This window comes from Phoxinus phoxinus (genome assembly GCF_949152265.1).
Source record: "Phoxinus phoxinus genome assembly, chromosome: 19".
Classification (NCBI taxonomy): Eukaryota; Metazoa; Chordata; class Actinopteri; order Cypriniformes; family Leuciscidae; genus Phoxinus; species Phoxinus phoxinus.
The window spans coordinates 8,716,757-8,734,895 of record NC_136894.1 but is presented as its reverse complement, the minus strand read 5'-3'; the positions used below and the strand labels follow the sequence as shown (position 1 = coordinate 8,734,895).

Below are 18,139 nucleotides of genomic sequence, written 5' to 3'. Positions count from 1 at the left end.
CTGTATCATCTGACAGCAGGCCACGATTGTAATTTTCATATTGTTTAAATTCCTCTTATTTAAGTGATCATTAATTTTGATGGTGTAAATGTGTAAATCTTTCTTGACTGCTGAATATATCACACACATACTGTAAGCTAGTATTCTCTTTATATTGTAACAGCTCAACCTAATCAGTGCCTAACATGCAAAAGAATCATCAGGAATTAACAAATATTCTCCGAAAACATTGGACACTACACAATATTTCCAGTATTATTATATACAGTACTTTAATGTACAATTACACCTGAATAGATCTCTTGCGCTCCTAAAAGCTTCTGTCGGTTAAGTAGGTCTAGTAGCAGCAGGTAAATACAGATAAAATAAAAACATAATTTAATATCAGTAAAATTAAATAGAAAGCAGCGCTTTCAGACGCTCACATCCACACATGTAAACAGAACACTGACGTCTTCACTTCCAGGTCAAGAAGCTGTCCATCAAAAACTCAGTAGCCAATGAGAAAACACTGCTACTAGCCCCGCCCCCACGAGAGCAATGTGTCAGAACTGCGAACGCAAACTCAGGGAGCGTAAACGAAAACTTCAGAAGCGTAAATGAAAACTCTGGAAGCGCATTTGTAAGTTCAGATCAGCGAAAGAAATATGAGAAATAGTTAGCAAAACATGCAGTGTTTTAAAAACGAAGTCAAAAAATGTGCCCGCGATTTATTCTTTTTCAGTTTCAAAGATATTTTTTTCAGTTTCAATGTATATTTTCTTCAGTTTCTTGAAAAGTTACGTTCATTTTTATTGGCACAAAAATAATTCCATAGGGTTCTGACGTCAACCAGACTTTCATTTGCAAACAAAATGCAACCCCTGCAACCAAAATCTTCCCGACTGACGGCAGGCATACTTTCTACTCAAGGACCTTGACAGAAATGTATAGTAAAGAGTAAAAAGAATGATATTTGTCTTTCAAATGAAGTTAAAGTAAAAAGTTTCCAGAAAAAAATAAGTAAAGTAGGCTACAGATAGCCTACTCAAAAAGTGTACAGTAGCCTACTCAAGTAAATGTACTTTGTTATGTCCACCTCTGCCCAGAGGGGATTGATTTGTGAATTTGTTTTTAATGACCCATACACGTTAATTTATAGGCTACCATCAAAATATTGAGAAAATATTTTAAATATGAGCGAAGAACAAAACCCTAAACTTGGTTAGGGTATTTATCTGACATATTTATTTGGCAAAATTCTTTGGTAATTTACATGCTACAGGTTTTATTTTACTATGCAAAAAATTGCATAGAAAAACAAAAAAGCTCCCAGGAAGAAGCATTGACTAGCTACAACATCTTTGGTTATCTCTTGTTTTTGCATGTGTTCAATATTTTCTTTGTATGACAGCCTAGCCAAAAAATATATCCGCACAATTTGACGTGTTTCATTGCGTTATTACAAACAGTTGACTCCAAGCACATACGCAAATTGCTTACAAAATCATTTTTAATCATTTGAATAAATGGTAAAGATGTAATTTTTTTCTGGGCCGAACATTACTTTTGGCCACTACTGTAGCGATATCTGTTTGGTCAGTTTGTTTTCGTACAAATCGCCACTACACTGTCTCACAATAAACTGTAGCCGGCCCTCCATGACGTAAGAGATGACAGATCTCAAGTTAGACAACTACAACACGAGGGCACAGCTGCGCGTGGGACCAAAGCACACACTCTCGCGCTCTTCTGCATCATCATTATTATTAGCGCATGCATCGCTCCATCTTATCTCAAATTCTCAATGGGCTGCGGTGGGAGTCGAGCAGATGCTATTGAACCGCGATATCATGAGAGCTGGACCAGAGAGACCGAATCGACGTGGCTTACCAACACTGATGCTGAAATCCCCATCGGCGTGACTTATAAGAACCGCGTCGTTCGTGGAGAATGTAGCCAGCTTATTAAAGACAATGCAAAACTAGCAGGTATATGCTGTTTCGTTGTTTGTGAAAAGTAATAGCCTATAGGCTATATTTATTAATTCATCAGCATATTCATATTTATCTGATTTAACAAACTCTGTAGCTTTAAGATACTAAGGTTTTATAGTGCAGCATGCTCTGAAATCAAATCAAAGTTTGTTTGGCTTATCATTCTCTTTTGAAATATGATTTAGTCTTTAAATAACCTAGTAGGCTATGTTATCAGGCAATCCAAGCTTCAAGAAGTTTTTGTGAAATATGATTTCCACAGGTAGAGGTACAGAGGCCAGGTCTTGTGGAGACAGAGGCAACAGACGGATGGTTAATACAGGAACTCAATGTGGGAAGCAGGTTTTGACTTCCAGCACCTGCACAAACCTTCATAGAACATCCTGTGGCCATGAGGTTTGAGTCACTGCTTCAAAAGCTAGCAGCTATTAATGAAACAATATTCTCTGGGATGTATAATTCTTCAAACTTTAGGGGGTTGCCAATGTTACCTACAGACAGCTGTGTCAATGTTTGAGTACCATTAAGTCTGTTTCCCAATCGATATGGTGACAGCTTGTTTGTGTTTTTACAGCAGATAAGTGACTCAAACCCGACAACAGGCAAGGAGGGGACTTCTCATTCTGAGGAGGTTTCATCTGATGCTGCGTCTCACCCCGGGGAGCCAATGGGGGAAAAAATCATCTTCGCCTGATGCGGAGGATACGCTCTGAAACCCAGAGGAGTTTACAGGCTGTATAAGAAATCACAAGCTGATGAGAGAAATAGAGCTTCACGAGAGATGACATCTCATTAACGCTCGCTTATAGAAGATATTACACTTTACTGAAGTTCTGTTGCTAAAAATGGGTTAACAAGGTGCATCTCATCATTAGCATGTTAAATATAGATATTTGTCAGCTGGCACCCTGATATCTTCAGGAGTTATGAGCAAAGCATATGTTCATATTGTTGCATATAGGAATTATTGCTGATAATGCACTGTGCAATATTAATGCTAATGACACTGATTTTAAAATAACAGGCTACTAAATGCTTTATATCATGCTTAAATAATTGTAAAAAAAAATAAAATCAGTTTAATATTATTTTTGGGTTATTCTCATGCATTTACTGGAAATTATACAGTATTTTTTTTCTTTACTATAGTGATTCAGTATCATAGTAGTTTATTTTTTATTTTAGAAATAAAGTAGCTTTCATTGGAGGGTAATAACCTTTTTTTTTTTTTTTAATGGTCTATCTAAGGTAATAACAGATCGATCAAGCTTAGTCACAGGCATTGTATACGTCCAGCTATAAGTGCTGAAAAATAACCACTAGATGGAGCAGCTTATCTTATATGAACAGACTATTGCTATGTCTTGGAAATGTATTATAATATTAAAATGAAATATGTAATATAGTATATAAAAAAGCTTTTTAAAAATGCGAGGCACTGTCATGGTTTTGCCAGATCTTAATGCTGCATCACCAAACTGATGATAAATAAACATTGATAATAGACATAGACAATCTAAAATAATGAAGATCAGGGAGTTGTTTAAACATTGTTATCTTATAGCCTACCTAAACTATGTAGGTTAATGTCAAGTACAAAGAGCACTGTTGTTACATCTACCCCACTAATGGGCTGAGTTTTAATGGTTTTGTGTATGAACAGGTGAATTTCATTACCATATTAAATTCAAAATAATCATTATACCATCCATTATCACTTTCATTTCATTTAAAAAAATTGAACTTCAACAGTTCACATATAAAGCATTTTTATAGGAAAATTCAAAACAATTAAAATAACAAATAGAGGAATGCATGAAACTGAACATAATATACTCGGAAGCATCGAACATCTCACTCGCCAGGCTGAAAACTACAGAATTCTGCTGCATGATATTTTAAGTAATGCTATTCTGTATTTCCCTTGTCCAAAACAAACAAATAAATACAACATTTGTAGCAAATTTAAGTCTATATTGATTTTGTGGAATTTGTTGCTCCAGTAGAATTACGTTGGGAAGTGCTACAACCACAATTTTCTGGTTAGACATGATGTGTCTTGTTTTAAGCTTGTATGTATGTTGTCAAATTAAACAAGAGAACCTGTTGTTACAGATATTTAATACCATCAATTAGCATGAGTGCAAATCAAACTATAAATCAGAGATGACATTTTACTTTCTTTCCCCTAACATTTCTTTGCCGTTACCATTTTTTAAGAATTTCAGTTATGACAGTGATTCCACCCCTGTAGCTCACTTTTAATTGGTTAAACCGATGGCGTTATAGCACTCCCTGGGTCTCACACTGATTCCACAGTTTATTTTTTGTTGTCACCTTTTTATTAAGAAAGGCGTGCAGTAATTATTTGTGAATCAGACTTAATTGGGCAATCTAAATTCTAATCTATCTAAAATTAGCACAGGCCATTGGTGTAAAGTCTATTGGTTTATTCCTCAGTTATTTGACTGGCACTGCATGCCCACAGCCCACACAATTTGCATATCAAAACAGTTAAAAAAAATTAAATGAAGGGTTAACATATCTCAGTTTCATTTAAATTTAAAAATGTTATTCAAATGTAGGTTAAGATTTAATTTAACTTTCAGATGTTTGTTCTTAAACTTACCATATGATTTATGTGTGCACTTTTTTCTTCTTTTTTAAATAATGTGCCCTCAGAAACTAATCAAAATAATTTCCTCTCCAAAATTTCCAGATGGACACAATAGAGTCCTTCCCTACATTTTTTCTTGTTTGAGAAGCCATATCAATTGGATATAGCTACATTAAAAGACTAACACAACTTCTATTTTATGATTTAATCAAAATAAGTTTTTCCTAGCTCTTGCACTGACTGATGATGAAGTGGTTATTGGCTCAAGGGCAGGACCATAGATATCATATAATAAAGGCTAGATGTCTCGTCCGCGCTGCTGGCCAATGGAGGTCGACGTCCGCACACGGCGGCCATCTTGCCACAGGGGGCTCGCTCACTCGTAACATTGTTTTAATGGTGCATGTACTTTTTAAATAACCATAACTTGCTCAATTTTCTACCGATGTTCAAACGGGTTGGTTTGTTATAAACGTCAGAGATGTAGTTATGACACTGCGTAGGCTACTTATGAATAATTATAATATTATATATTTAAACATGTTCAAGAATCCAGAATTATAGTCACGTTAATAACGTTTGTAAGAAACCAAACCGTTTGTAAATCCGTCAAGATTTCAGCGAAAAAATTGTATTTGTGTTCGTGCAGATCACTCACCTTACAGAAAGCTTACCTGTGACAAGATGGCCACCGGGTCATGCCGTTCGAGACTCCGCCGTAAGACATCTAGCCTTTATTATGTATGGGCAGGACACCAGTTAAGGCCTGTCACTCACATGAGATAGCAACAATCGCAAATGACAAGGATCCAATAAATTCCTGATGGACAAAATCAGTCCAGTTCTACGTTTTCTCTTGTTCGAGATGCCCTTTTGACTCAGATATAACCTACGTCGCAAAGACTATCGCGACTTCCGTTTCATGCCGACATTGTAGGCCCATTTTCTATAGGGCTACATAGGCTTGTTTTACTCTTAAGTTCTTATATTATTATATAATGTGGACAATTGCAATCTAAGACGAAGCAATCTTCTCTAATAGTTTGTATTGTCAATGAAGTGACTGTACATGACTGACTCTGAGACCATGCGGAAAAGTCATATGAGCGCCTCTCAGAGTCGAACAGCAGCAGCAGCTCGAGCTCAGAAGTATCGACACAGGCAGCAGAGGTGGACACGCGCGGTCCTTCTAGATGACAGACCAAACGTAAACATACCTTTTCTGTCTCTTTATCAGCTCAACACACAGTCGTTTCGTCTCCCTGGAAGCCTGGAGAAGAAGAATGACTGACGAAGGAATGTTAATCTCACCGTCGGCTCTCCAGGATCCCGGAGATGGAGCGAAAACTGAAGACATCAGTATGGATTGTACGGACGGGGAAGATGAATTGTGTTTGGAGGAGATTTTAACACTGTACAGTCAACCGATCAATGAGGAGCAAGCCTGGGCCGTGTGTTATCAGTGCTGCAGGTGGTTAACTCAAAAACGGAGACGGAAAGAGAGAGGTGTAAGTCCACCTGGACGGATTGCGGGTCCTGGAGATGTGAGGATCCGGAAGGACGGGACTGTTAAATTGTATCAACAGAGCAGTCCAGGTAAATCATAATGTTTACATGAGAAGTCAAAGTAAATGCGCAGTAAATGGCGCAGCGTGAAGCTGCAATAGCATTGAGATGCGTTATTATTTACAACGGCATTGCTTTGACACATAGCGAAATATAAGCGATATTATGATTAATGGAGGCCATTTTTTTTTTTAGACAAATTTAGGGATGTATCTAGGCTAACACCTCAATTCTAACTGTACACCCATTATTGTACCTGTTTTATTCGAGACTTTAAATATTGGACGATATTTGCATAGGCAATATAAATATTAGCCTATAGGCTTTGATTTGATGTATTATCTCATTCATTGCAATACAAACCATTTACTCTATAATACTGGTTATATCGTATCGACCATCGAGCCATTGTAAACAATGGGGCCATGTGATGGATTCATCCATAAGCACCTTTAGGCATGGGGCAACAAAAGGGACCTGCTCTTTGGCCTAGTGGTCCTGTGATATGCATACTTACCATAATTTATTCATCATTTAGGTGTATTTATGTATTGTTCAGGATGCACAATTACAAAATTTAATTTGTTAAATGTAGCTATAGCCTATAGGCCTACATCTGATTTTATACTCCCACTCATATTTAGCACATTGAATATTCTATGCTAATAATATGAACCAATTGTAAATTAAAATATTCAATCATAAGTACTGCAATACATTTGCAGTCAATATATTTGAGGAGGAAATTGTATAGTGCTTTGAATAACAACTGTTTTCTATTAACCAAAAATTAATCAAATTTAAGAGAGAGATTTTTCAGACAGAAGGAGTATAATTAAATTCTCAGCCATTATCTCATTTGGGTTCTTTCGCCTGAGGCTTTTGGATTTGGCTTCCATCTCCTGTTTCTCCTTTGGGAGTTAATCTGACTGCCGTTCATAAGTATAATTATTGGGATGAATGTCTCAATCCTTCCATCTCCCTAACAAGGATTTAGACGTGTGGTTCAGCAGTTATTTGAGTGTTTTTGATGTTTTAAATGACTGGTACCTTAATCTTAAAGACATTTCCATAGGTGTCTCCTGATTATTCTCATTTAAATAGAGTACTAGCCTGTGATTGACCTGCATTTAGCACCATATTGTTGATCATGTATATACCATGTATATACAACCTTTTTTATGGTTGTTAAGAAAAAACATAAGTCTTCTGCCTTAAGTATTAGAAGTGTAGTGCCAAATGACAAGCAAGTAACTAGATCAGACGGTCCTTACCAGTCAGGAAAATCAATGCTTATGTAACATGACGGTCTGCGGAATTCTGCTCTCCTGGGGAAGTTTGCTGTCCTGGCAAATGTGGGTACGTTCAAATTACGCTGACTGACCAATGATATCAGACTGTGAACCTGCCAGTTTCAGTCATGATCTATCCCTGATGAATGGATCTGTCTCTCAAATTGAATAAAACAGTTTGAGAGCCAAGATGTGATTTGTAAAAAAAAAAAAAAGAATGTCTCCTAGTTCCAGACAATGCTTCATTTATGTTTATGTCTCCTTTCTCTGTTTTCTCTGCTTGCTAAAGCTATATAGTGATTCATAGTTGCTACAGCCCTGGAAACAGCATGTATCCCTCCCAACTAGAAAAATGAAATATGGTGGTGTAGATCTGAAGCTCCTGAGAAGCCTATCTCAAAGATATAGGTTAATCTGAGATGGATAAAGCTTTCACTCTCTGTCCTTACAAGGTGTTGGGATTGCATCAAATGCATCAGAATATTGTGCAGATCTGTCACATATGTTGTTAGGATTGTCTACTGAAAAATATTAATATACAAACATTAATATATTTAGTAATTTACTTGGTGTTTTTTTAAATGAGCTGCCCTACTCATCTCCTGAAAAATAAATTACTATTATATTTATTTAAATAAATAAATAAAGTAGTTATAGTCACAGCAGGATGGGTTTACACCTTTGCCCTTTTGTCCCAATTTTAGTCTGTTACTGTCCTCCAGAGTCAAACACACTTGTGAATCGATTTCCATGTTAACCAGGTCACAATGTAAAGGATGAATTATTTTCAGTGATTCTCCTTTCATCTTTATAGAAAGATAATATTACAGTACTCGTCTGTTTCATACAACAATGCAAATGGCATCCTATTGCACTAAATACTAAAGAACCTCTTGAAAAATGCCTTCTTCCATTCAGGATGGTGTATGTTAGACTCTATGAGGGTTTAACTTCAGACTTTTTTGGAGATTTATTTTCAGTTATGTTTGATTTTCAGTTGTTGAAAGTGGCCGTTGCAATGACACTGGGTTCATTCATTAGTGACAGCAGTGAACTCTGGGTCTCGGCCAATCCCAGAAGAGGCTCTTTCTTTTAACACTGTAACATTATACCTCCAGTGCCACTAAAGGAAGGGCTAAAACAGACATTATGATTCTAAGCCCTTTGTAGTGTATCTCAGGCTCAACTGGCACAAATTGCATCTCTGTCTGACTCTTATAGATTTGTGTTAAATATTTAATGTGAATGTTGTCTGAGGTGAACCCCTGGGACCCTCTCTGTAATATAGAAATGGGGGAGGGGGTCAATTCATGGTCAATTTCACTTCTATTAAATGTATTCATGGATTCACACCACTTCTCTAGAAAAATGCTGGCCTTCGTGAGCATCATTATTAAACTGCATCTTTATTATTGTTCCGTAACTGAAAGTGTTAAACTATCTCGTTCTGCATCATTTGTGCTTTTGAAATGAATCAAAATGGTCTTGTGCTGCTTAATTTTTCATTTTTGACTGGTGTATGAAAAACGAGCAACAAAAACAAAACCCATAGACCCGCATTGATTGAAGGACCCGAGTCATATTATATTAGAGACTTGAAGGTGGGCTCTTTTGACAAATAAGAAACCATCCATATCAACATTTTAACCATCTAGCAATTTATTAGCAACCTCCATGAACACCTTGGCAATACAATAGAGTGCAACAGTTGCCGATTCTGGAAGTATAAATTCTGTTCATTTTCTTCATAGGGGAGCTTATTTTTAATGATAACCTATAAACCTTTTTTTTTTTAAAGAGCTACTGTAAGCTATGAGGTTGTTAATCGATTATATGTGCTTTTGTTAAAGCTATCAGCCTGCATTATTTCAGCTTATTTTTAAAAATAATTGTTCAACTGCAGAATACCTGGTGAAGAACTACATTACCCATGATTCTTTAGAGAATCTCCACCAATCAGAGAATCAAAACAAAGAAAAGAATGCCAAAAGAACTCTTTAGTGCCCGCCCACTTCCATGAGACACTGAGCACAACATAATCTCCCCATGCTCTCAAACCACTTAAATATTTGTTTAGATATGCATATTTTGCAACAAATGTAAAACAAATTGTTTCTAAGTATACTTAGTCTCCTAACTGCTTTATGCATTGGCAAGATTATATTTATTGTCAAGTTCATTGATGTATCAGAAATTGTAACGTACATGAAATGTAAATATTTAGAGTAATGTGATTTAAAAAAAAATTGATTAGTCAGATATTATATATTTGATTTGTTTCTCTTTCTTTTTTCTTTTCCCCATTACAGATAAACACATTGAACCGCCCAGTTCATCAATAGAGGTGAGTCATCTTATTTACTTTAGTTGAGGTGCCAGACTGGTTTTTGACTTTTGAGAAAAATGAGTCATTCTGTTGCTATATTTGGTAAAGGACATCAGCTTTACAAACCATCCTGAGGAAAAAGCTAGTTTTAGTCTCTGTATGTTTGGTTTCGGAAGGTTTCTAGGTGCAGTGTTTTTTGCTGACTCTGGTGGTCACTCTGTCCGTGGTGTGGATGTTTGCCAGCTAGATTTAGGTGCGAGTGTTTTTCAGGAGTATTTGTGTCTGTGGGAACCTCATTGTCTTGATGGTATTCATTAGCTGTTAGTTCTTTGTTGGCGTGACAACTATGTAGATCTCGGCCTGCCTGAAAGTTTCCCTAAAGCTCCCTGCCACTCTGGGAAGTAGCCAAAACCTTGCTGTAATACTTTTTTCCCAAGCTTTTCAACACCAAGAGATCTCCTGCTGCCCGACTCTGAACAGGACAAGACATTTGTACGGCCCTCCTATTTAGTAAAGAAGACAGTGCTGTGCAAATAGGACTGTGTGTTATGCTAAACATTTTGAAGTAAGATTTGTTGGCTAAATGTGATCGATTTTAAAATGCCCTCAGAGTTAACAGATGGGCCCACAGAGGGGATGCGAACATGCAAGCATGCGCCCACACAGCCGCACACGCACAGACTTCCAAACAAAAAGAACACATGCGGCCATCTCTGAACGAGATTATCAACAGAGCACTAGACGGTAAACTCGTGACTGTGAATGGGAAGATATTCAAAGAGCAGAACAACAGGGCCCTGCCTCCTCTGCACACAAACACTGTCGTTTTTTTTCCCGATAGAGTTGATACACGTCAAAGATAAGACATTTTGTAAACATAAAACATTCATAGACCGTGTGACTAGGGCTGGCCAATATGGCCAAAAGAATTATCGTGATAAAATAGATAAAATATTATGACTGTTTAAGTTAGGACTCTATTTTTATTTCAATCACGATAAAGTTAACCATCATCCATAGTATCATACATTTAGATCATGATAACCATAAGTAAAACCACCCATATAGCACATCACTACTAAGGTCAAATTTAGGCTAACTATAGTTTCTATGCTATTTGTTATGAAAAACATTTTGAAAAAAACAAATGCTATAGCTTAATAACAAAAAATACTGTAATTCCATTCCATTACTTCTTTAATACAGGTCTACATTCATAATATAATAAATAATTCTATATGAATATACCACATTTTTGCCATAATACCAAGGTGCAGTTCAGGGGTGGACTGGTTATGGGGCCGCTGTACAATGTGGGACAGCCAGTTTGTGTTACTACTGTAAATCCATGGTAAATGATGATGATGATATGAGATTGAAAAGCCTTCTGACTGCACAATGTTTCTCGTGTTTGTCAGTGCTGTTGAGAATGTCAGCGCTGTTTCACCTGGTAAAACTAGTTAAAATCACAGAATCATGTTCTTTGCTGAATTCAAGCACTTGTCACTGGATCTCATAGATTAGCTGCTCTATTAAGATGCAAGCGATTCAGGTCAGCCTTGCATAATGAAAATTAAGCCATCATTCATCCTCATGTTGCTTAAAATTGTGTGACTTTCTTTTGTATGCGGAACACTAAAGGAGAAATTTTGAATAACGCACTGTACTCTCTTTCCCACTCAATTACCATCAGGGGAGATTTGAGATTATATACCGCAGACTTTTTTTCCCTCAGAATTGTAAGAATTAAACTTAAACTTGCAATTGCAAGAAAGAAAGTCCAAGTCTGAGAAAGACGTCAGCACGCAATTCTTGCGAGATATAAACTCCCAATTGCGAGGAAAAAGTCAGAATTGCACATTTTTTATCTCACAATTATGACTTTCTCAGAATTGACCCTTCGCAGGGAGCTTGATTGACAGGTTATCTGACCAATCATACTTCGCCATCCGCCATTTTGTCCGACAAAGCAGTCAGGAAAGTTAGTAGATTAACATGGGAGGATTTGAACTTGAAAAACGGAGTGTACTGACATCTTTCTGCGGTTAAAACAACATTCCTTCTTATGTTCATTCATGTTTATTTGATGCTATAAATTAACTAGAAGGAAGAGATGATCGGTTCACGAGCAGCTTTAACTGATGCTCTACAGCGATCTGTCACGACACATTAAAGAGCCACAAAACAGTATTTATTGTTTAAATTTCTTTAAAAAAATGACCAAATTTGAAAGGTGAGACTTTGTTTAATATGTTTAATTACAAAAGTAACCGAAAAGTAACCTGGTCTTTCCTGTCTGTCAGTGTGTTGTCAGTGTCCTCTCTGCTCCGTGATGTATTTTTCATTGCGTGAGAACATGGTGTGGCGTGAGAGAGCGGCATAGCGTGTCGGACATAGCGACAGTTACTAAGGGGGGCGGGTCTTTGCGAACGGTCAATTGCGAGTGTCAAATTCTTTCAGTATCGAGAAAAACTCGCAATTGCGAGTGTCAAATTCTGCTCTGAAATATTTTCTCGCAATTGCGAGTTTATATCTTGCAGTTCTGAGGGGCAAAAAGTCTGAATTGCTAGATAAAAAGTTACCTTTTTTTATTTGTATTCAGTGGCGGAAACAACCTTCCATACTTTTGTTTAATTTGTATGGCTTCAGAAGGCTTTTATACTTCCTTTCTGAAGCTTAAAACCCTTTTGTGTTCCACAAAAAAAAAAAAGTTATACAGGTTTGGAACAACATGAAGGTGAGTAAATTATGACAGGATTTTCGTTTGTACATAATGTTTCATACGTACACTCAGTGAGATCAGAGCTTTGGGCGAAGGCGCCCTCCTCTTGATAAAGCCTACCCTGTCTTAGGGCAGTAATGCGAGGGTGTGTGTGTGTGTGTGTGCTCTGTTCTGCATGACTGCACCTCTCTCTCAGCGATCATGTGATGTTGCAGTATGCATGTTTAAGACCTCGCCCTCATGGCCGAGTTAAGCGCTGCCTCTACACTGACTGAACAAAGTATTCTGCTGCTCGTCACAGACCCACCACATCCAGACCCGTCTGGCTGTGTGTGTCTCAAGCTAACCGCCCTGTCTGTCAGCGACTTAACAGTACTGTTTTAACATATCTCCTAAGGAATCTGGTTTCAGACAGGCCACCTAAGGCATCATGTCACCCCTAATGGTCTACAACAGATTGAAGTGAGCTTTACAGATGAAAAAGTGACATTATTATTGCTGTGCTTGTTTCTTTAAAGAGTCTATGACAAATGTAAACATCCAAGATACAAGGAAAAATCGAGTTTAAAACACGTGTCAAGTTCTTAGAAATGTACTTTTTTTCCCCATGTATGTGGTATTGTATCGGTTTGGCATTTTCAAGAAAAATGTTATGACTTTAATATTATGTGGTCGAACACGCATCTTACTCATTATGTAATCAAGTTTTGAAATATAGGCCTACCTCTTTTTTTTCTTTTACAATTATCATCAATTATTAATTTCTTAATATCACACAATTTTTAGGAATTCTCAACACATTGTACTAACTAAACAAACTCGGTCATGAAAAGGTTAAATTATTTGACATTTGAAGAGAATTGTTGAGTTTTAGACAGTCTTGAGTGTCTGCTGTGATATTATTAGAAATTACAATAAAATATGATTATTTCCAAACTATCAAACTAACTCAGTAAGGTTTTGTTTTTAGAAATGTAATTCCTTTATTTAGGCTTTGTCTTATAGGACAGGACTGTCATCACCCTGATATTTTTTTACTTTATCTCAAAAAATATCAAAATTAATTTTAATATTTTTTAAAAAGAACATCATAAAATAGGTGTATTTAGCCTAAGTCATCTTATGCATAATGGATTGGACAAAAAGAAGCCCTGTGCGGTGTATTTATTTACTTACTATCATTTATTCATATTTTGGATTAACTGTGTTTGTTTATATCTTAAATTTTAATTTAAGGTTTAGTCAGTTTATGTTTTTGTCATTTTTAAAAGTTACCATTTTTTTACGCTATTTAGCTTCCATTTATTTTTATTTAAGTTTTATTAGTAATTTAAGTTTTTCTTTGATGTTTATATTTTATTTTAGCTTTATTTCAATGAATGAATGAATGAATGAATGAATGAATTAAATAGATTTAATAATTTTTTGGTTTTAGTTAACAACAACATTGGCCGTGTGTCATTCACCCAGATAGGAAGTAAAGGTTACCTCGGTTCTGCCTTTAAAAAACAATCAGATGGAGGCATCTTGGTAGGCAAGATGTTATGCAACATTTTTCAGCTCTTAGACATAATCTGTCTCTCAATGATATTTGTCATTTTTTACCTCATCAATAAAGTTATCAATATGGATCCATGCCCGAAATGGTGTTAATTTTAGGAAGTGCTCTCGGTTGGGCTTCATCCGGCCCACTCTGGCCTTTGGCAGTTCTCTGGACAGATAGAGGCGAGCTGACCCAGTTTTTCCCCATTAACTCAGTCCGTACTATTGGCAGGACTCAATTGCTTTATAAATAGGAGAATAGTAATCACATTTAGATGCCTTGGCTTCTCACCAGGGTCTTTCAGCTAAAAACAAACCCACTCCATCAAAATCAGACTGGGTTTCTAAGTGCTTCCATTACTCACTGATGTGCATCTGCCAACTGATCATTAAAGCTTGTTTTGATCTACATGATCTGAAGGGTGAAAGACACAGTCCATTTTGACCAATAGGCATCTTGGCAGCTTAATGAAAACTTGTAAAGATCGCCGTGTTTCCTCCGCCAAGGTGCACAGACAAAGAGGATTAGACCCAAGATCTAGTTCGGTGGTTAAAGTGGGATTATCAGACCCCTTAATGAGAGTTTCTTCAAGCTGCAGGTCATACTACCTGTCTGTGGTTCTGGTCTCGAGAGAGAGGCCGCTGTTAGACAGGCTTTGGATGAGGAGGAATGTTGATGGTCTGTAAAACACCTGTTGAGACTCAAGTAAATTCCCATTACAACTTCCCCTTCAGTGTCTGAGTAAAAAAAAACAAAAAAACAATTCACCTCTGAAATATATATCATCTCACTTTCGCTTTCTCTTTTTTAGTTGTTGTGTGGGTTTGGGGAACTTGTTTGTTAGCTGTGAGCTTGATGCTCTCGTGGTTTATTCTCCAGAGGTTTTCTTATTCTTTGCACAAAGCCTGTTTCTTTCACCTCGCTGCATAACTTTCCTTCCTCAGCTGACTGTGTGAGTCTGTTTGTGTGTAAGGATGCGGTAGAATGTGTGAGTACTTTAGCCCGGTCACACACAGCCTTGACGCACAACGTTATTTTTAATTTTCCCATTCGCATTTGGAGCCAATTTACGCACAACCATCACTTTTCAGCCACATAATAAGTGTCGAAAAACAAGTTGTTCTCTTATTCAACATATTGTGCCTTCTGGAAGATTATTGGTAATACTTTATTCCGGTAGTCCACTTTAGACATCCTGACAAACCTGAGGTTTCTTTGCAGTAACCTCTGAGAGTTACTAAAATGAAACAAACACTTAAATATCCCTATCTGGAATGCTTTGATATAATCCACAGCTTAGTTACAATAAGTAGGTTTGCACATCCCTAACCTGTCGCTTCTGTCACTGAGTGGTTGACTAAACTGCTGAATGGCTTTGTCTGATGAGATTTATGCTGGTTTGGCCATGAGTCAACCTCATAAAGTTACCACATCCTTTCCCAGAGGACTTCAAGGGCTGTGAACAGCAGAGTGAGACTAATGGTTTTCGGTTTCTGAAGAAGCGTAGTCTCCGGCCCCCTCACACAGATCATCTAGATAGAGTTTTCTGCTTTGATCCCACCGGGATTCTGCATCTGCCGGAGTCTATACTATACAGCCTGTACACAGTGAAACGAAACGCCGTTCCTCCAGGACTATGGTGCTACATAAGACAATCTGGACGCAGGACTACAAAACTAAACTGTACATAATTAAATGGACTAAACAAAGAAGTAAAATAAGAGCTAAAAAGGAACTAAAAATAAGAATTGAACATTTATACACAGACTACTTCAATGAAAATTCTGGGCCGAAACCGAAAAGATTATTGGAAAGATTATTTGTGCGTCTTCTTCAGAAGCGGAGCCGCTCGCAAAGCTGCGCGAGAGTGAAACCTGAGTGCTGAACACGGAGGGGCGGATGTTTTTTCCTTGTATTTTCAGCCTTTTTTCTCATTCAACCAAAAGCTGAAAATGACATTTTTTGGCCGATAATTTTTGGCGGATGAAATTTCGGTCCATCTTTACAGACTACACAACAACTACAGAAAGTGCATATGATGTCTCTTTCTTTGCTGTCTATCACTCTTACTGAGAGCGATGGCAGCTACATAACTCAGACCTTTTTAGACATCATGCGCTACAGATTAAAAAGTGTTGAGATTGATACGATTTTTTTTAACATCACATAATAGATTTTCCATTAATTTTTTTAGCTTGAATGAGGTCAGAGAGAGTTGAGGCAGTAGGCACAATTTTTCCAACAGTAGCACAAGTCGTCCTCCTGTCAGTCTGTGTATGGGACAGTGAGTCACAGTGCTGGTCGGTGGGAAGCAAATGTCCACCTTGCTGTAGTGTTCTCAATGTAGCCCAGATCATTATGTAACTGTTCTCTTTCATTCACTTTCTCATAGTGTTTTTTGTAGTCCATTCTTTAGCTTTCAGCGGTTCATCTCTGTGCCAGTCTGCTGAGTGGATGTCTTTCTGTACTTTAGGTTCCAAATGTTCCTGGGAAACAGTCCTTAAATGCCCCTTAAATACAGTTTGTGTTCTTATACAGGTTGTGAAATGTACTTTTTTTTGTCCCCCAAAGGGTGGCTATAGGGGTGGGGGAGAAAACCTATACAGCAGTGGTGCACGTTTAAGATATATTAACAATGCTCAAATATATAGTCTTATTTTGGATTTTTTTTTAACAAGGAAGAAATGAATGAGGTCGATATGACATACGGGATTTGGTTGGAGTGTCATGTGAAAATAATACAACTCACCTCCTCACACGCCACCATCCAGAGATAGCGTTAGCCTTAACCAAGGATGGCAAAGCTGATGTTAAATCAGGTCTTTTGTGGGTATTTACTGCAGGCAATATATAAAAATATATGTTATAGCAATTCTCAGCATATTGCAAAATCTTTAACCCTATAAACCCTATAGGCCTCTAAATTGTCAATATTAGGGATGCATGATACTGCGCTCGTGTACTCGTAGTCAATGTTGCTGTTTGAGCATAAACAACACCTGCAAAGTTACAACGCTCAAAGCTCAAAGCAAAGGAAGATATTTGCTTTTAAAGAAAAGGACTACAACAAACGGCTGGTATGGACTACACGACATTCCTCCCGGATTAGTGACATCACCAACCCTAAAATGTACATAAGCCCCGCCCCCGGGAACACGCAGTCCATGTTGAGAAGAGGAAAAGTTGTTGTATAAGAGTACATTTGTGAGTCAGCTCAAACTCCATCCATCTTTCACATGCAATAGAAAGTCACTCTGTGTGCATCTCACAACAGTTCTTATACGAGCGAGTTATAGATTACCATGATGACAGAATATCCTAATTAAAGATAGTTAACTCCACATCAGCAACATAAGTTCATCAACTAACCATTCAGAGACATCCTGTTGCATTCTACATGTTGTCACTTCTTCAGTCTCTCCATCTTGGTCTGACTCCGTTTTAACATTAAAGGCAGAACAGTTTCTGTAATTTTAGTGCTTGTCTGTGTGAGTTAATCGCAGCTGCTAACACACACCAGCTATTGAAACCCCGCCCTCTGCAGCAGCTCATTTGCATTTAAAGGGCCAGGCACAAAACGGTGCGTTTTTGCAAACCCTCAAAAAGTGAAAACTTTAACATGCTATATAAAAATATCTGTGGGGTATTTTGTGCTAAAACTTCACACACACACTCTGGCCCTGGGGATATCATATATTTATTTTACATCTTGTGAAAAGGGCATTTTACCAGCCCAGCAGCCTAATATTCCTGCTGCCATCTGTGTTTTTAATGTTAATCAAACAATGATAGACAAGGAAGGAAATCACTCTCTATTCTAGACTGGATAACTTTTGTAACTTAATTATGGATTAATCTACATTTAATTTATACAGTAAAGTGTTATTTAACATGTGATTACTTTATTCAATTTCTGTAGCCTATCTGAAACTACTGTAAGACGTACCTGAAAAACCTAAAAAGCATGGTGTATTTTATTTGTATCTTTGTTGCTAATTACTATTAAATGAAAGATACGATAGAGAAATTCAATGAACAGTGAAAGTAACAGAAGCATGTAACATTTTAACAGGCATAATTAACTGTTAAAAGAATTG

General features: G+C 37.2%; 2 protein-coding genes across 5 annotated transcripts in view; both read left to right on the top strand.

Annotated features, from left to right (window-relative positions):
* The first annotated feature begins 1,657 nt into the window (after positions 1-1,657).
* On the top strand, positions 1,658-3,063 carry LOC306987273 (brain and acute leukemia cytoplasmic protein). The gene is made up of 3 exons (XM_079591383.1): positions 1,658-1,970; positions 2,239-2,372; positions 2,551-3,063. The coding sequence occupies exons 1-3, from the start codon at positions 1,787-1,789 to the stop codon at positions 2,668-2,670; spliced, it is 438 nt and encodes a 145-aa protein (XP_079447509.1). The 5' UTR covers positions 1,658-1,786; the 3' UTR covers positions 2,671-3,063.
* A 2,191-nt stretch (positions 3,064-5,254) lies between these two features.
* The window catches only part of spire1a (spire-type actin nucleation factor 1a), a 47,262-nt gene continuing 34,377 nt past the window's right edge, over positions 5,255-18,139 (top strand). For 3 of the 4 annotated variants that reach the window (XR_013795156.1, XR_013795157.1, XM_079591642.1), the window contains exons 1-2: positions 5,722-6,189; positions 9,761-9,795. Coding sequence is in view for 1 of the 4 variants with exons in the window: in XM_079591642.1 (XP_079447768.1) it covers positions 5,877-6,189; positions 9,761-9,795 (348 nt within the window). In the remaining 3 variants the exon portion in view is untranslated. Of the gene's footprint in view, positions 6,190-9,760; positions 9,796-18,139 lie in introns of all 4 variants that reach the window. The other variant, XR_013795155.1, reaches the window with a different exon arrangement.